This window comes from Fundulus heteroclitus, chromosome 20 (assembly GCF_011125445.2).
Source record: "Fundulus heteroclitus isolate FHET01 chromosome 20, MU-UCD_Fhet_4.1, whole genome shotgun sequence".
NCBI lineage: Eukaryota > Metazoa > Chordata > Actinopteri > Cyprinodontiformes > Fundulidae > Fundulus > Fundulus heteroclitus.
This window is the reverse complement of record NC_046380.1, coordinates 19,866,156-19,882,285: the sequence shown is the minus strand read 5'-3', so window position 1 is coordinate 19,882,285 and position 16,130 is coordinate 19,866,156. Positions and strand designations below refer to the sequence as shown.

The 16,130-nt window shown below is 40.9% G+C and overlaps 1 protein-coding gene across 1 annotated transcript in view; it reads right to left on the bottom strand.

Annotated features, from left to right (window-relative positions):
• Positions 1 to 767: 767 nt before the first annotated feature.
• camk1a (calcium/calmodulin-dependent protein kinase Ia) overlaps positions 768 to 16,130 on the bottom strand; it is a 41,536-nt gene continuing 26,173 nt past the window's right edge. Inside the window, exons 5-12 of the mRNA XM_036151690.1 lie at positions 11,981 to 12,119; positions 11,769 to 11,895; positions 11,428 to 11,503; positions 11,230 to 11,342; positions 11,063 to 11,141; positions 9,874 to 9,961; positions 5,758 to 5,929; positions 768 to 1,923 (exon numbers count right to left, since the gene is read on the bottom strand). Coding sequence (XP_036007583.1) covers positions 1,820 to 1,923; positions 5,758 to 5,929; positions 9,874 to 9,961; positions 11,063 to 11,141; positions 11,230 to 11,342; positions 11,428 to 11,503; positions 11,769 to 11,895; positions 11,981 to 12,119 — 898 coding nt within the window. The 3' untranslated portion in view covers positions 768 to 1,819. The remainder of the gene's footprint in view (positions 1,924 to 5,757; positions 5,930 to 9,873; positions 9,962 to 11,062; positions 11,142 to 11,229; positions 11,343 to 11,427; positions 11,504 to 11,768; positions 11,896 to 11,980; positions 12,120 to 16,130) is intronic.

Genomic DNA, 16,130 nt, shown 5'->3' with positions numbered 1-16,130 from the left:
TATAACCTCTGTCTCTTTTATGTTGTAAATGAAGGCGTCTGAAATCTGCTGGAACTCATATTCTTGATGTTTTATTATGTCAGTAATTTTCTCTGAAGGAACAGTTGAAGATCGCTCTGAAACCCATCATCTTTTTTTGTCTTCCATATATTTCTATGAAAAGGTTAATACTCAAATAATATCCCTAAATCTATCAGTATTTTCTGTTGGTTCTTTTTTATCCATTTATTCTGGATTTTCTTAAATATTTTGAATGGATAGTTTCACTTCTTGTCAAATTTTTTTTTATTATTTTAATCAGTTTTTCCTCTTTTGTTTTTTGTTTCAGATCATCAAACTAATTTTGACGTGGGACAAAGATTACTTGAGTAAATACAAAATGCAGTTTTCAAATGATGCTTTCATTTATGAGGGGGTGAAAAGCTATCCGAACTAACCTATCTCTATGTGGAAAAGTGTTTGGTCGCTCAATATAACAATCCTAACCCTAACACAAATGCTACCACCAAGCTCTTGGGGTAACTTGCAATGAGCCTTTTTATATCTCTGTGGAAGAATGTTGTTTCATACTTCCATCCATCCTTCCATCTTCTAACACATCTATCCCTGGTGGGGTCGTGCTGGTGTCTATCTCCAGCTGTCAATGGGCGAGAGGCGGGGTACACCCAGCAGTGTTTCATACTTATTTAATGAATTTTAATTCAGTCAAATTGATTTAGATTTAGGTCCAGACTTTTTATCTGAGCCATTCCTGATTTGATTTTTGATTTTTTTTTAAAGTTATTCAAAGGTGGATTCTCCCATGTCGTTCTTTCTTTGTCCTGCTCTATAACCCAAGTGCACATGACCTTAAAGTCACAAACTGATGGCCAGAGATTTTCCTTCAGCATTTTCTGCTAAGGAGCTGAATCCATGCCCCCCTAAATTATGGCAGGTCATCCAGGTCCAGAAGCAGCAAAGTTGCCAATCAATCAAACCACCACCACCATGCTTGACTGTCATGATCTTCCTTTTCTTCTGCTTTTTCACATTAGATTTTTCCCATTGAGGTCATTTTTGTCCAGTTTCTTTCTTTTTGTTCAGTCAGGTACACTGAACCTCACTGAGACATGTGAGTCCTGCAGTGCTTCAGACATTGTTCTGGTTTCTTGTGTGAACTTCTGCGTGGGTCGCTATTGCAGTCCTGTGATAGTTTTTATTGGCCGGACAATCCTCTCTTTTTTTCTTTTTTTTTATTTGTGGATAAAGGCTCTCGATGTGATGCGCTGGAGTTGCAATGGCTTAAATGTAACTTTTCAGCCCTTCATAAAGTTACATATAATTGTCACTTTGGTTTCTCTAATGCTGTTGAATTCCTGTGAGATCTTTTAACCTACTTCATGTTGTCAGCCTGGCTCTGTTTAAGTGACTTCCTGAAATTCACAGGGGTGATTATCTTTCACGTAGAACCCGTTTTCTTTGGATAGTTTACATTTGAAAACTGCTTCTTGTATTTACCCTGGTTATTTTGATTGATATTAGAATCTACGTTTAACCGTGGCAAAGAAAAATAGAAAGGCAAAAACAAGAAATCTTGAGGATGGATATACTTTTTTTGTCCCCAGCACTGAAGTTATAACCTATTGATATACAAAAATAATATAACAAAAAAAAAACGTACAATATATTTCTTTAACCACAAAATAGAGGGGAACTCTTGTTTGGGTATGTGCTCTGGCGGACATTGACTAATATCTACTCTGCCTTACTGGCCAGACTGGGTGGGCGGGTTCTGGGTGCTCCAAAGACACTTCATCATCATGACACCAGGAGGCTGTGCTCAGATTCGACTGGTTGGCCTGCAGCAGTAGGTACAGCTTCTCAGGCTGTCCCGATCTGTGCTACCCTCGTTACTTCCACGACGACCATCCTCGTAGTGCGACACTGGGTGACGAAGAGCAAAGCAGCAACAGAATTAGAGGAGAACCCAAAGGTTAGTCATCAAGAGTACGGCCAACAACACTGTGACCAGAGAGCACGATCAAAGTCAACAGCCTGAGTTTTCAGGATATTTACCATGAGAGCCACCTGTTTATTTTTGACAGTGCTGCATAGCTCAATAAGTCGTCAAACTTGTCTTACTAAAAAAATACACAATGTATACAATTCAAACAGAGCTGAATTGATACAATACCAATCCAAGCCAAATGACAGCCCAGGGGTAATACAAGCTTTTTTCTATGTGGGGCAAAAGGACCTTTTTTAAAGTCATTACCTTTAGTTTAATGTTGTGCTCACTTCACATATTTCTGTGACACTAGAATGAGTTGTAAACACAAAACAACTACCCGTTATATGTTTAAATATCCACTTATCCTGTGTATCATCCCAAATTAGCATCATGCACAATCACACAATTTTAACAACACAGAAAGAAGCTCACGGCAGACTTAGACTCAGAGTCATCAAGCCTCATACAAATAAGAGCTGCAAACAAATTTGTGTAATAAATTACGCTAACATTAACACTAGATACTACCTGTAACCAATGTACCTGTGTGTGTTGTATACACACAGGGTACTTCGCAACTGCAAGTGTTAAAAGAGATGGCTGTCCACATAACTTGACAAGAGATTATTAATTAGACCCATGGTAACTCTGGAAGAGCTACAGAGAGCCACAGCTCAGGTGGGGGAATCTCTCAACAGTACAACTATTAGCTGGGCCTCCTAAAACCTGGCATTTACGGAAGAGTGATAGAAAAAAAATTACTGCAGGAAAAAAAGACATCAGATGTTCAATTTCCAGTATGCCACAACCCTTGTAAGGACACACTTGGAAGAAGGTCCTTTGGTCGAATGAGACCAAAATCCATGTTTCTGGTCTACATGTAAAACTCTATAAGGGTGAAATAATTTACACACCTTCCTTAGACCAAAACGTGGTGGTGGCATCATCATGGTGTATGGATGCTACTCTTGCAGGAACAGGGAAACTATTAGAGTTGATGAAAAGGCGAGTGGAACTAAATTCAACACAATCCTGGAAGATTGTCCAGCAGGACAGTCACTTGTCTTCAGTCTCGTAAAGACATATATTCCCTAAAAGTCTTGCAAACATAGGAAAGGTTTGTTCTGCAAGATATTGACTTAGAAGTGTTCCTTGAGCAGAACTTTATAAATTATGCATCATTTCCTTCTACTCCACAAATTGACCCTTCTTTGTGTTGGTCTGTTTAGTAAAATTCCATAAAACACATGAAAGATTGTGGTAGTAATTAAAAAAAAACAAGTAAAAGGTAAAAAAAATATATACTTTTTGAGCACACCACTATAATCTGTAGTGATTTTAATATAGGCTCTACGGGCAGTTGCTCGGTGTGGCATCACAAAGGGGAGTTGTGTCCTGAACTAGCCTTCTTTGCTTTAAACATGTGCAGTCAATGGAGAGTTTGTATCAACGTGTTTTGTGTAGACATCCTTTACTTATTATCATGTAAGTAATTTCATTGGGTGCACCGACACCTATGTATTTCTAAACAACTAATTAGTTTCTAAGTTATGAGAACACATACATTTTTGATGGTGATGTTATTAGACTTTCCAGAATACGTATTTATAAAAACAATACTTGATTTTTGCTTATTAAACACCAAATTAATTGCACACTGTCCCTTTAAGAATAGGAAGATTAGATTTCTTGCTTTGTGTAAGACTGCATTCTGCATTCCAAGAATCTCATGTCTAATTTTAATGGACTGTGCAACATTTATGTGAGAACTCCTGCCAACCACGATGGATTAAGGTTTGTCCTACCCGTGAAGGATAATATAGCTACCTATGACTGAATCACCTTCCTTACGAAAGAACAGTATATCGCAATATACTAGATTTTATACGGCAATAACGTTAGCAAATATGTTTGAATATATGAGAGATACATTTGAAAATATATATTAATATACGGATCAACAACTTCCTGCCATATATTGATTATTATATCTTAAAATTAATGTGCAAACAAAACTGGATTATATTATTGCATGTATGTTTATTACAACTAAGCCTTTTTATGAGTCAAGCTCCAAATCACATTTATTATGATTATATGGCCACGTGGATGGACCATATATGACTATGTATTAATTTATATATTGTAAAAAGTGCATGTAGCTGAGCATTATGAATTATATCATCATTAACTGCAGTGGGGGGTTTTCCCCTTATATTCCCATATAAATTTAATTATATTATACTGAACATTAAGGTATATTATAAGGTATACTATTCACAATGCTGCTTCCAGTATATGATCTCATATGATTTGGGCATATTTAAAATATATCTAATAATATATTAAATGATGAGAATATATTTAATATTATATCATTATATAGTATATTTTATTATATTAATATTTAAATTTCACAATATATGAATACATGTGAAATATACTTTCACATAATATATTGAAATACATTTTTGTAGCGTAAGGGTTTGTTTGAATCATTACTTCAAAAGTAGCAAAAAGTAAGGGTTAAACTGTGTATGTATAACACAGTAGCTTAGCTTACTAATTACATATATTCATCCACAAGGTCTAATCAATGTTTTCAGTTTCCTTTTCAGAGTCTTAACTGGATAAAAGGCCTATTTATTATGGAAAATACGGTACTTCTTAAGAGATACTGGGTATTGTGAAAGCAAACATACAAACTGTCCCATCTGCACTAAAATTTATATAATTGCTTTTGGTACTTTTTTGTCATGATTATTCACCAGGCTGGGCTGAGTCACAACCAGATTGTCTCTCAGAAGTACGGCAGACGGGGTGTCCTGGCAGCTAAAGGGGTTTTAAATGGAAAAGATGATTCCTTTATTTCTAAGTGTTACTTTGCCCTATTAGTTAGATGAGTTCTGTGAGCAACAACAATCCACAGATTTATCCATATTTATGGCCAACGTTGTAGAATTACAAGATGAAATGTATCTTCTTCTAAAGACACCATGCTGTTCAAATCTCCAAGACAATTGTTGGAGAATGCTTTGTGACTGCAATGACTTTTCCCAATAAACACCATTGCAGTCATGCGCTGGGGTTACTTGTTTGTAGCTGGAACTGAGGTTTTATTTCAAGGTGGAATTTGTGAGCCGTTCTAAATAGCGGTCAGTTTTGACCCAAAACACTCTGGTGTCTGTTAAAAAGCCAAATGTGAAGAGGAGTTTCCTTTTTCAGTTTCACACTAAGTCCAATCAGGCACCCAAATTATCAAAATAAATCAGAATAAAATTAAATCTCACAGATCTGAGAAACTTTGAAAAGTAGAGTCGGTAAATATTGCCAACTCAAGATGTGGGATTAAAATTGATTCACAGCCAAATTAACTAAACATGTTCAAATTAAATAAAAAGTATTTCAACAAAGTATAAGGCTGTGCAAACTTATGCAACCAGATTATTACACGTTTGTCATTTAATATAGTTTTCCTCAAAACATGTCTGTTTTTTTAATTAAATTACACAAAATATACGTTACTTTAAAAGTGGAAAAATATGGAAATAATTTAATTTAAATGTCAAACAAATGGAGTTCTAACAGGGGTTTGTACTCCACTGTGAAAAACCAATGAAATTAAATTCCAAGCGTGAAAATGCACTAAAATCTTCTTAAAGGTAACTAAACAGAGCACCTGTTTTGCAGGATTCGTCTATTAACCACCTACAGCACTGACAGGTTTGAAGTTGTATTCGTTCGTTCGCTGTGAGCTGCTGACTTACAGCTCTCCTCCTCCTCGTTCCCCAGTTCATCCTCCTCTTCCTCCACCTCCTCTTCTGGGAGCAGATGTCCATGGCAGGGACTGGTGGGAGTAATCTGACTCGGTCCCTCGAGACTGGTGCCCAGCTGCAGCCTCCGCATGTGTCGCACCACCGCGGTGGCATTGAACGCTTGCTGCAAGGATGCCAAAAATACAAAAGTATGTATATATATATATATATATATATATATATATATATATATATATATATATATATATATATATATTTTTTTTTATGTGTCAAGAATTAGTTGCATTTCCTTTTGTTGTCTGTTTTCTTGTCTTTCAGAGTTTTATGAAATCAATATTGTAGAAAAAAACATTTTGACTGTATGTTTTTACCACTAAAACATCACGCAAAATACACTACAGAGAGGGAATGTAAAAGAAAATTATGATTTTTAACTTGTGACAATATAGTTGGCCTACCTATCGGCGATAAGTGTTTGTGGAGAAGTAAAAATTTAAATGCATTATACATTTATACAAACATACATTAACAGAGTTATAAATAATATTTTTGACAGATTATATTGCACATATTGCACAAACCAGTTGCCTTATATTACTAAATGTACTTGTGGTACCATTGCTAACATGGTAGTACTGTTTTAAGTATTATTAATGATGTTTATATTTGTGTTCTTTTCTTTCTAAGCTGTAAATTAAACAATATCCAAACACATAAAAACTTTAACAATAAATATGAAAAGACTCTTTTGGCTGAAGAGTGGAGTGTAAATTGCAGATATCACAGATGGCGTAGCCCACTAGAGGCTACATTAAATTATTTATGTCAAACACCCACACAGGCACACTGTGGTGAAACACAGAAAGTTGCTTCCCAACAAATTTACAGAAAATCCAACATCAAGATGTTGTAATTCATACAGAGGGATGCTAGGCAAGCGTACCGGTGACTGCTGTAAAGTTGTCAAGGTTAAAGGTGCATTGCCACGTTATTTGACTTTTTCTTTATTTATACATTAGTAGCTCACTCTGGATGCATACAAAGTTTTAGTTTTAGTATTAGTTGTTATTTTGGTGTTTTATGCTTTGTTTTTGCTCAATTTGTTAGTAAAAAAAGCCCTTCGTTTTTATTTTTAATTACAACAGAAGTACATCACTGCGCATGCGCAGCAGGGGATAAAACAGCTAACGGCTATTAGCATCTCCTAGTAAAACAACGAAGAATGGTCCAAGATCCATGAAGAAAAAAAAAAAAGAAAGAAAAAAAAGCAAAAAAGTTTTATCCCAAGAGGGAAAAGACTGGAATGGCGCTGGGAATGTCGCAGTATGAATGTTGGTGTTCACTTAACCTGCAGAGGCTCAGATGGGACCGCATAGTTGATTGGCATGAGTAAATGTTCTGATGAGGCTCTTAAAGTTGCTGTAAATCAGTTTATTTAACTAATAGTTGTTGGTTTTTGATCATGCAGAGCTGCCGCTTTACTGCAAGGTATTTCAGAGGGTCTGGCTCGGTCTGGCATTATTTACAATTGATTTATTAATTAAGCAAACCGGCATTATGATACTTCTGCGATACTTTTGCTAGATGGCGCCACGTCTGTTTATATCTGTTCATCGCACCCCTTGTGGGGCTATATTTAACCTCAAAAAGGACCATCAAAACACTATTAGGATGGACGTTTGGTGTATTTAACCTTAATTTATTATGGTCAAACTATTTTTAAGCATATAACATGGTTATATACCTTTAAAATATTTGAATTCTCTCAAATTAAAATAAAATAGTTTTATAATGAGGCTCTTTTTATCTGCTCATCAATAGACCAGACATGTTTTAATGAAACAATCCAAATAGTCAGATTTTAAGGGATTTTCAAAAATGGGCGACTTTGTGAAAACTCTTGGTTTACTCAAAAGCTGAGTTGATGCATCCAGGTCAGCAGAAAGTGTGGATGTTTGTGAATCTATTCACAAATAAATTAAAGTGAAAGCAAAAACTATAGATTCACTAAAACAAAATAGTTTGTGTTGTATAAAACGTTTATATTTAAAAAATATTTTATTTGATTGCTGTTGTTTTTTTTTTGTTTTTTTTTAGCAAAAAAAATCTTGCCCTTTGAAAACTTCAAGAAGCATCTATCTCTGCATCAGCCCACAGCTAATTAAAACTGACTGAAGGAGCCTCTGCCACATATAATTATCTGGCGGTATTCTGGTTGGTGGGTATTTTAGATTAAAATGGTGACAGAATAATAAAAAAAAACATGCAAACATTAAGCATGCATTAAGCATTAGCATGTAGCAAAAGTTGGCATCTGTCTCTCAGTTATCTATTGATGATAAACTAGAGGGCTGTTTCACAGTTTTAAATTGGGTCTCTGGGCTGTATTTAATCACCTCTAGTTGAAAATTGCTGAGTATGATCAAATCTGAAGTGAAAAACTCTTCTCCCGACAGAGGTTCGATAAACAGGGGAACACGGGATTTTCAATGATTTTTTTGGCATTAGGAGCAACTCAGAATTTGTCCTGATTAGAAACTTCTTAGTCCGCTCTAGTGTCCAGTCCACTTAATTACACAGCCTTACGTCAGGTGATATATACCAGCCAAATAGATTCCCTAGGTGGCTTTTGTAGATGTTCATGGGACATATTTCTGGGCCCGCCAACAGGAACAACGATACTCTGGGTCAGAACTGGTCAAACACACCGCAGGAACACGGTACAATTTACCATTATTGTTCCACAATGGAGATATTTGGGCCTGACAATGGCAAAAAACAGTGGTTCAGATCATGAGCAGATGAAGAAAGACAATGACAATGCTTGTGTTTTTCAGAAATAAACCAGGACATTGGCATAAAAAAACTATATATATCTGGGTGGAACATGTAGGATAATTTGTAGGAAATTGTAGGAAAAGGGGCTTCTATACAAGAGGTGCGTATAATACACCTGCAGGACACAGATTAGGATATTTTTATTGTGAAACTGAAAATGTAGAAAAGGGATCGGTAAATGATTAAAGGGTCTCAGATTTAGGCCTTGTTAAGAGAAAGACATCTAATTCTTTTTCTTTTTTAATTGGTCTAAAAGAAATCTTCCATCTAAAAATAGGCCACTCATTCTTTGAAAAGTCGCAGCATGTTTGTGGTCCTATTTATTAGTAAATTACAATGTAAGCAAAACAAAACTTGGATAGCAAAGGTTGAATGCTTGGTGTTGTACAGAATGTTTTCCATTTTAAGAAAACCGATTAAAAATTGTTGTCCATCTGCATCCATCTCCATTGCTGACTGGCCCATTTTCTATCGCTTGCAAATTGCATTGTTTGCCACACAAAATCCTTCCCAGAGCTCCAAATGACCCTCAGGCCACACCTTGGACACACCTGGACTAGTCAAACCTGGACAGGATTATTCTAACATAAGATTTTTGAAACAGGATTCAAGCTTTAGTCATAAGTTTATAGATAATGCACTGACTGGCAGAAACATTTAACACCCAGATTCAGATCACTCTTTCTGGTTGCTTTACATTGTTTTGTCAGTGAGTGTATGTGAGCTCTGCTTTTAAATTGATTCTGAAACCAAAATAATTAAACTCAAATATTCAATAATTGCCCTACAGTTTATTCCTTACCCTAACAGTGCCAGTATGAGTCAGTGTGTGTTTAAGTATTTTCATTACGGCACCAGGGGAGGCGTAGATTTTATGCATGCCTGCTTCGCCTTCAGTAGAGCGAGCGAGAGAAAGAACGAGTTATTGCTGCTGCTGCTGCTTCTCATATGCTTGGCTGTGCTGATATATCTTAGTCTTTTTATCATGTTTTTAGCAATAAAAGTCTGATTTTACAAATTTGGGTGATTGTTAGGCCTCTCTAGTTGTAAAATCTGCCAGTTTGTGACATATGTCTATACGTACTTAAAGGAGTTTGTGCAATTATCTACAACAAAAACCCACTAAAAGCCCAAAGCCACAAGGACATTCATGCCCGCGATGAATGCAGGTCTTTGGAAGCATATATCTAAGTAAGGAAAAAAGGCAGAGAAGATAACATGCACTCCTGCTTGTCTAAAATCTGCTCCTCCCAAGGCTTGTTGACTGACCTTCCATTTACTTTTGGCAAAGTTCTTCTTGATCTGAGCACTGACAGATTCGTGGATGTTCTTGTCCAGAGCTGTGTCGCCACATATCCTGCAAAAATAAACATAAAAAGAGGGGGCATTAGAGACACCTCTGCAACATGGAAGCTTGGTGTTAGCTCATCAAAAAAAAAAATTAGTCTTTAACAAAACAGGGTTTGACATATGTAGCAATGATCACTGAATTGTTTCACTTTTGGAGATAAAAAGGCTTTACTAACTATTCTTGAGCCAATCTAAAGGCCACATGGAGTTTGGAGGAAGTTTGCAGAAAGTTGGCGATCTCTATGCATTGTATACCTGAGCATCATATGACCCCATTCTGATATTTTAAATGGCCTACCACATTGTAGCGGAGTTACTGTCATTTCTAATATGGTATAATACTACTAACCATTGTCTGGGGCATATATATTTAAATACAGAAATTCATGAGTGGATTTAACGCACTTGTGGGCACCCCTGCACAGTACCACACTGGAATTTACTGACTTCCTGAGACTCTCTTTCACAGATGTTTGTAAAAGCAGTCTGAATGCCTGGATGCTGGATTTTTTTTTTTCACACCCGTGGATACAAAAGAGTCAATATGGTGACACAGAGATTAACCTTGCAGCTTTCACTACATCAAATAAAAAAAAAAATACAATGACAAAATACTATATTAAGAAATGCTTCAATAATTTGGTCAAGGTATTTACAAATGTGTTTAGCTTGGTTGTTTTATCCCCCCTGCAGGAAGCTTTCTTTCTACTTCTTCACTGTGAATGGCTTTCTTACTTAACTCTGGCAGTTTTACCCAAACAAGCTCATTTCCAGGGTCAGTAATCTGGGATTGACCTACTGAGTTGATAACCAGTTTTTCAACCCCAGTTTGAGCAAGATGCTGTATTTTAAGGTTATTTGAATGGGATATTTCAAAGAAAACCTGTATATGTTTGTGCAAATCTACTCAGGTTAGCTTTCCCACATTGGTCCCCACAGAGACCATTGTGGGAACCCTGAACTGAACCTGAAGTTACCCCAATAGGCCACCATTGTGGTTTAGGCTCCATTAATCTAACTCTCTCCAAAAAGGCTTTTAATTTTACAGTGAAATTAAAAATACATTCCTGTACAGAAAAGTCACAGCATTACTCATAATGTTTCCTACCAAGGATGTTGGAGAGCCTGTTCACAGGTGTACCTCTTCCCAGGGTCCTTTTCCATCATGTGACAGATGAAGTCTTTGGCTGCCAACAGAATTTGGGTTCATGTTATGATAAAAAAAAAGAAAAGTCCTCATTATCATTGTATCTACTGAAGATGTTCTGTCGGTACCTGAATCTGAGATGTCGTCCCAGTATGGAGAGTCGAACTCATACTCAGCTTTCAAAATCTGCTCAAATAGCTTGGCATCATTTTCGTCATAAAACGGAGGATACCCACAGAGCCTGAAGGACCGATAATTAGAACCTGATCATTTTCAAAAAGGAGGCTGATTTTAATAGTTTTTAAAAATGGAGGAGGCCAACTCACAGAATGTAAGAAATAACTCCTATGGACCAACAATCCACAGCTTTGCTGTACGGCTTCTGAGCAAGAACTTCGGGAGCTGTGAAGAGAACACGATGCACGTTTACAGTGTGAAAAATATACAAGACGCAACTAATCCTGACATTTCAGCTAAACTACACGGTCTGGCAGGTATCTCTAAGCAGAAACAGAGCTCTTCTGAAACACTTGGGAATGGCTCAGAAGTGGATAAAGAGCCTCTTACAGTCCATTGAATAATGAGGGGAAGTCAGCAGTAACAGCTCTCATAGAAATGAGAGAGGGAGGTGAAAAGACTCTGAATGACCAGAGAAAGAGTTCCTCACCCACATAACCAGGAGTACCACATGCCGTGGACATGACACTGCCCGCTCCCTCGATCTTGGACAGACCAAAGTCGCTGATCATGATCTTGGAGTCCTCATCCATACTGTAATACAGTAAATTCTCCGGCTGCAAACAAAACACAAGGGAACCAAAGAGGATTGTTTGAAAAATGTGTGACGTTTTGCGTGTATCTTTTTCTGAAAGAAGGTACCTTCAAATCTCTGTGGACGATTCCCATATCGTGGAGATATTTAACAGCGTCCAAGATCTGGTGGATGAGCTGACTGGCATCCCTCTCTGTGTAAAAGCCTTTCTCCACAATTCGATCGAAAAGTTCGCCACCAGACACTCTGTCAAGAAGGAAAAAATGTATTTTAAAAAAAAGGTTAAGGCTTCTCTAAAATTTTCAAGGGAAGATTATGGTGATTATGTAAAATTAAGAGACACACTTATTAATGTTTTTTTTTTAGGGTTAGGGTTAGAAATTTACACATATCAATGTATAATATTTTCCTGTTTATCCCTGAAAAACAAAGTGATTTAGTTACAATCCTAGGGGTGGGCAATATGGACTTTAAATTGTATCACAATATATTGTGGTAATGTTGGGATAATGATAAAAGTGATGAAAAAAGACTATTTAAAGCTTCTTGCAGTCTTTTTTGGGTAACTGTGTGGCAGACTGCATGTCACTTATAGCCCAAAAACCACAAATGTTGTCCTTAAAAACATTTAAAAATATAACATATTGAAACAAAATTCTAAATATGTTTCATCTAGACTAGTTACATAAAAAAAAATAGTGTAATTTTTGTTACCAAACTGCACTCAGTAACTGCATTTAATTATAATTGAGAATGTATTAATATTCATTGACGCTCTAAATAAACCAACAGTGGAGAAAATAGCAAAAATAACAATCCTGATAATACTGACAGTTTTGGAGGTTTCAGACAGCACTAGTTGGAATTTATCGTCGCCAAGATGAATCTAAATTCTAATTGTTGTTATGATATATTTTTCTGGGATGAACCCGGACACAGCACGCACACACAGAGTCAGTTCTTATGAGTGAGTTTTTATTGAATAGTTTGGAAGATGGATGATTAGACCAGAGTCTTTCAACGGACGGAGGTGAAGGGTGTAGAAGCTGGCTGGCAGGAGGAGTGTGGAGAGACTGACCGGGAGGAACTCTGGAGCCGAGCACTGGAGAGCAGGACATCTGAGCAGAGCCGTGGAGCGCAGAACATCAGAGCCGAGCAGAGCATCAGAGCCGAGCAGTGGCGAGCAGAACGTCAGAGCCGAGCAGAGGCGAGCAGAGCATCAGAGCCGAGCAGAACATCAGAGCCGAGCAGTGGCGAGCAGAACGTCAGAGCCGAGCAGAGGCGAGCAGAGCATCAGAGCCGAGCAGAGGCGAGCAGAACGTCAGAGCCGAGCAGAGGCGAGCAGAGCATCAGAGCCGAGCAGAGGCGAGCAGAACGTCAGAGCCGAGCTGAGGCGAGCAGAGCATCAGAGCCGAGCAGAGGCGAGCAGAACGTCAGAGCCGAGCTGAGGCGAGCAGAGCATCAGAGCCGAGCAGAGGCGAGCAGAACGTCAGAGCCAAGCAGTGGCGAGCAGAGCATCAGAGCTGAGCAGAGGCGAGCAGAACCTCAGAGCCGAGTAGTGGAGCACAGGACGTCCGAGCCGTGCAGTGGAGGGCTGAACGTCCGAGCCGAGCGGTAGAGGTCTGAACGTCTGAGCCGAGCGGTGGAGGTCTGAACGTCTGAGCCGAACGGTGGAGGTCTGAGCGTCTGAGCCGAGCGGTGAAGGTCTGAACGTCTGAGCCGAGCGGTGGAGGTCTGAACGTCTGAGCTGAATACTGGAGAAAACAAACTGTCGGAAAGTCTTTGGGCTGACTGAAACAAGACCAGGAGAAAGGAGTCTTCAGGCTGACGGGTACAAACGGAGCTGACAAGAAAAACTGGCAGGGACTGAGCGGGAGTGAACGCTATGGACCGGCGACGGGAACAGAAAGAGGTGAGTCTGATAAAGCGGTGGGAACAGGTGGAAGCAGTTGTGGGTTAATTGCAGCCTGCCAGGTGAAACTGATCAGGCTGCGCAGGAACAAGAGAGAGGGAGAGAGGCTCAGCATGCAGCCAATAAGCTGCATCCTGACAGTACCCCCCCCCCCAAGGCCGGACACCGGACGGCCCAGAATCCCCACGCCGGGCGGGTGGAGGGGGCCCAGGAAGGCGGGCAAGAGTCGAAACCGAACACTGAGGGACCAAAGAGCCTGCAAACACAAAAGGGGCCAGAGAATACGGGGAACCAAAGGGGCCAGAGAACACGGGGAACCAAGGAGCAAGAGAACACTGATGTGCCAAAGCACAATCAGGGGGCGGCACATCAGGGAAAGGCACGAACGCTTGACTGCGCCGGGGGAAAAAGCGAGTGCTTGACAGCGCTGGGGAAAGAGCGAGCGCAACACAGCGCCAAAGGGAAGGAACGGGCGCAACACAGCGCCAAAGGGAAGGAACGGGCGCAACACAGCGCCAAAGGGAAGGAACGGGCGCAACACAGCGCCAAAAGGGAAAGAACGGGCGTACACAACGCCAAAAGGGAAGGATCGGGCGTATGGAAACGCCAAAAAGGGAAGGATCGGGCGTATGGAAACGCCAAGGGGAAGGAACGGGCGTATGGAAACGCCAAGGGCAAGGAACGGGCGTGTGGAAACGCCAAGGAGAAACAACGCCGAAGCGTGAGAGGAGCGCTGGGGCCCAAGGAGCGAGATCGCCGGGGCGTAAGGGAAACGCCGAGGCGAAACGGACGCATGACAGCGTCAAGGGGAAAATATAGGCGTACGAAAACGCCAAGAGGGAAGAACGGACGTACTTAACGCCAAAGGAAAAGAACGGGCGTACAAAACGCCAAGGGGAAAGAACGGGCGTACTTAACGCCAAAGGGAAGGAACGGGCGTACTTAACGCCAAAGGGAAGGAACGGGCGTACTTAACGCCAAAGGGAAGGAACAAGCGTACTTAACGCCAAAGGGAAGGAACGGGCGTACTTAACGCCAAAGGGAAGGAACGGGCGTACTTAACGCCAAAGGGAAGGAACGGGCGTACTTAACGCCAAAGGGAAGGAACGGGCGTACTTAACGCCAAAGGGAAGGAACGGGCGTACTTAACGCCAAAGGGAAGGAACGGGCGTACTTAACGCCAAAGGGAAGGAACGGGCGTACTTAACGCCAAGGGGAAGGAACGGGCGTACTTAACGCCTAAGGGAAGGAACGGGCGTACTTAACGCCTAAGGGAAGGAACGGGCGTACTTAACGCCAAAGGGAAGGAACGGGCGTACTTAACGCCAAAGGGAAGGAACGGGCGTACTTAACGCCAAGGGGAAGGAACGGGCGTACTTAACGCCAAAGGGAAGGAACGGGCGTACTTAACGCCAAAGGGAAGGAACAGGCGTACTTAACGCCAAAGGGAAGGATAAGCGTACGACAACGCCAGAGGGAAGAACAAGCGTACGACAACGCCAGAGGGAAGAACAGGCGTACGACAACGCCAGAGGGAAGAACAAGCGTACGACAACGCCAGAGGGAAGAGCAAGCGTACGACAACGCCAGAGGGAAGAGCAAGCGTACGACAACGCCAAAGGGAAGAGCAAGCGTACGACAACGCCAGAGGGAAGAACAAGCGTACGACAACGCCAGAGGGAAGAACAGGCGTACGAAAACACCAAGGCTCAACAACTCCTGCTGGAACACGACTGGTGTACAGAAACGCCAGGGGAAAACCCGCCGGGGCGTGAGGGAAACACCGGGGCTTGGGGAAGAGAACGCCGGGGCGTGGGGAGAACGCCGGGGCGCGAGGAAAGAAAACACCGGGACACGAGGAAAGAAAACACCGGGACGCAAGGAAGAAGAATGCCGGGGCGCAAAGGGAACGCCGGGGCACAAGGGAAACAGGAATATCTAAAACACCAGGGAACAAGAACGGAGGGCGTACTAACACGCCGAGGAACCGAGAAAAGAGGGCGTCCTAACACGCCGGGGAACCACGAATTAGAGGGCGTCCTAACACGCCGGGAAACCGAGAATCAGAGGGCGTCCTAACACGCTGGGGAACACTAAATCTAAACGCCAGGAAAACAAGACCTAAACACCAGGGAACTAGAGGGTGAGCTAGGCAGCAACAGGCCAAGCGCGCCAGAGGGCACAGACAGCGACTTAAGCACCGGAGGGCTCTGGCGGCGACCTGCGTGCGCTGGGCAGCGACAGGTTGGCGCACCAGAGGGCTCAGCCGGCGACATAGGGGCGCCGGAGGGCTCTGGCAGCGCCTAAACAAGGGAACAACAACAAGAGGGTGAGCTAGGCAGTAA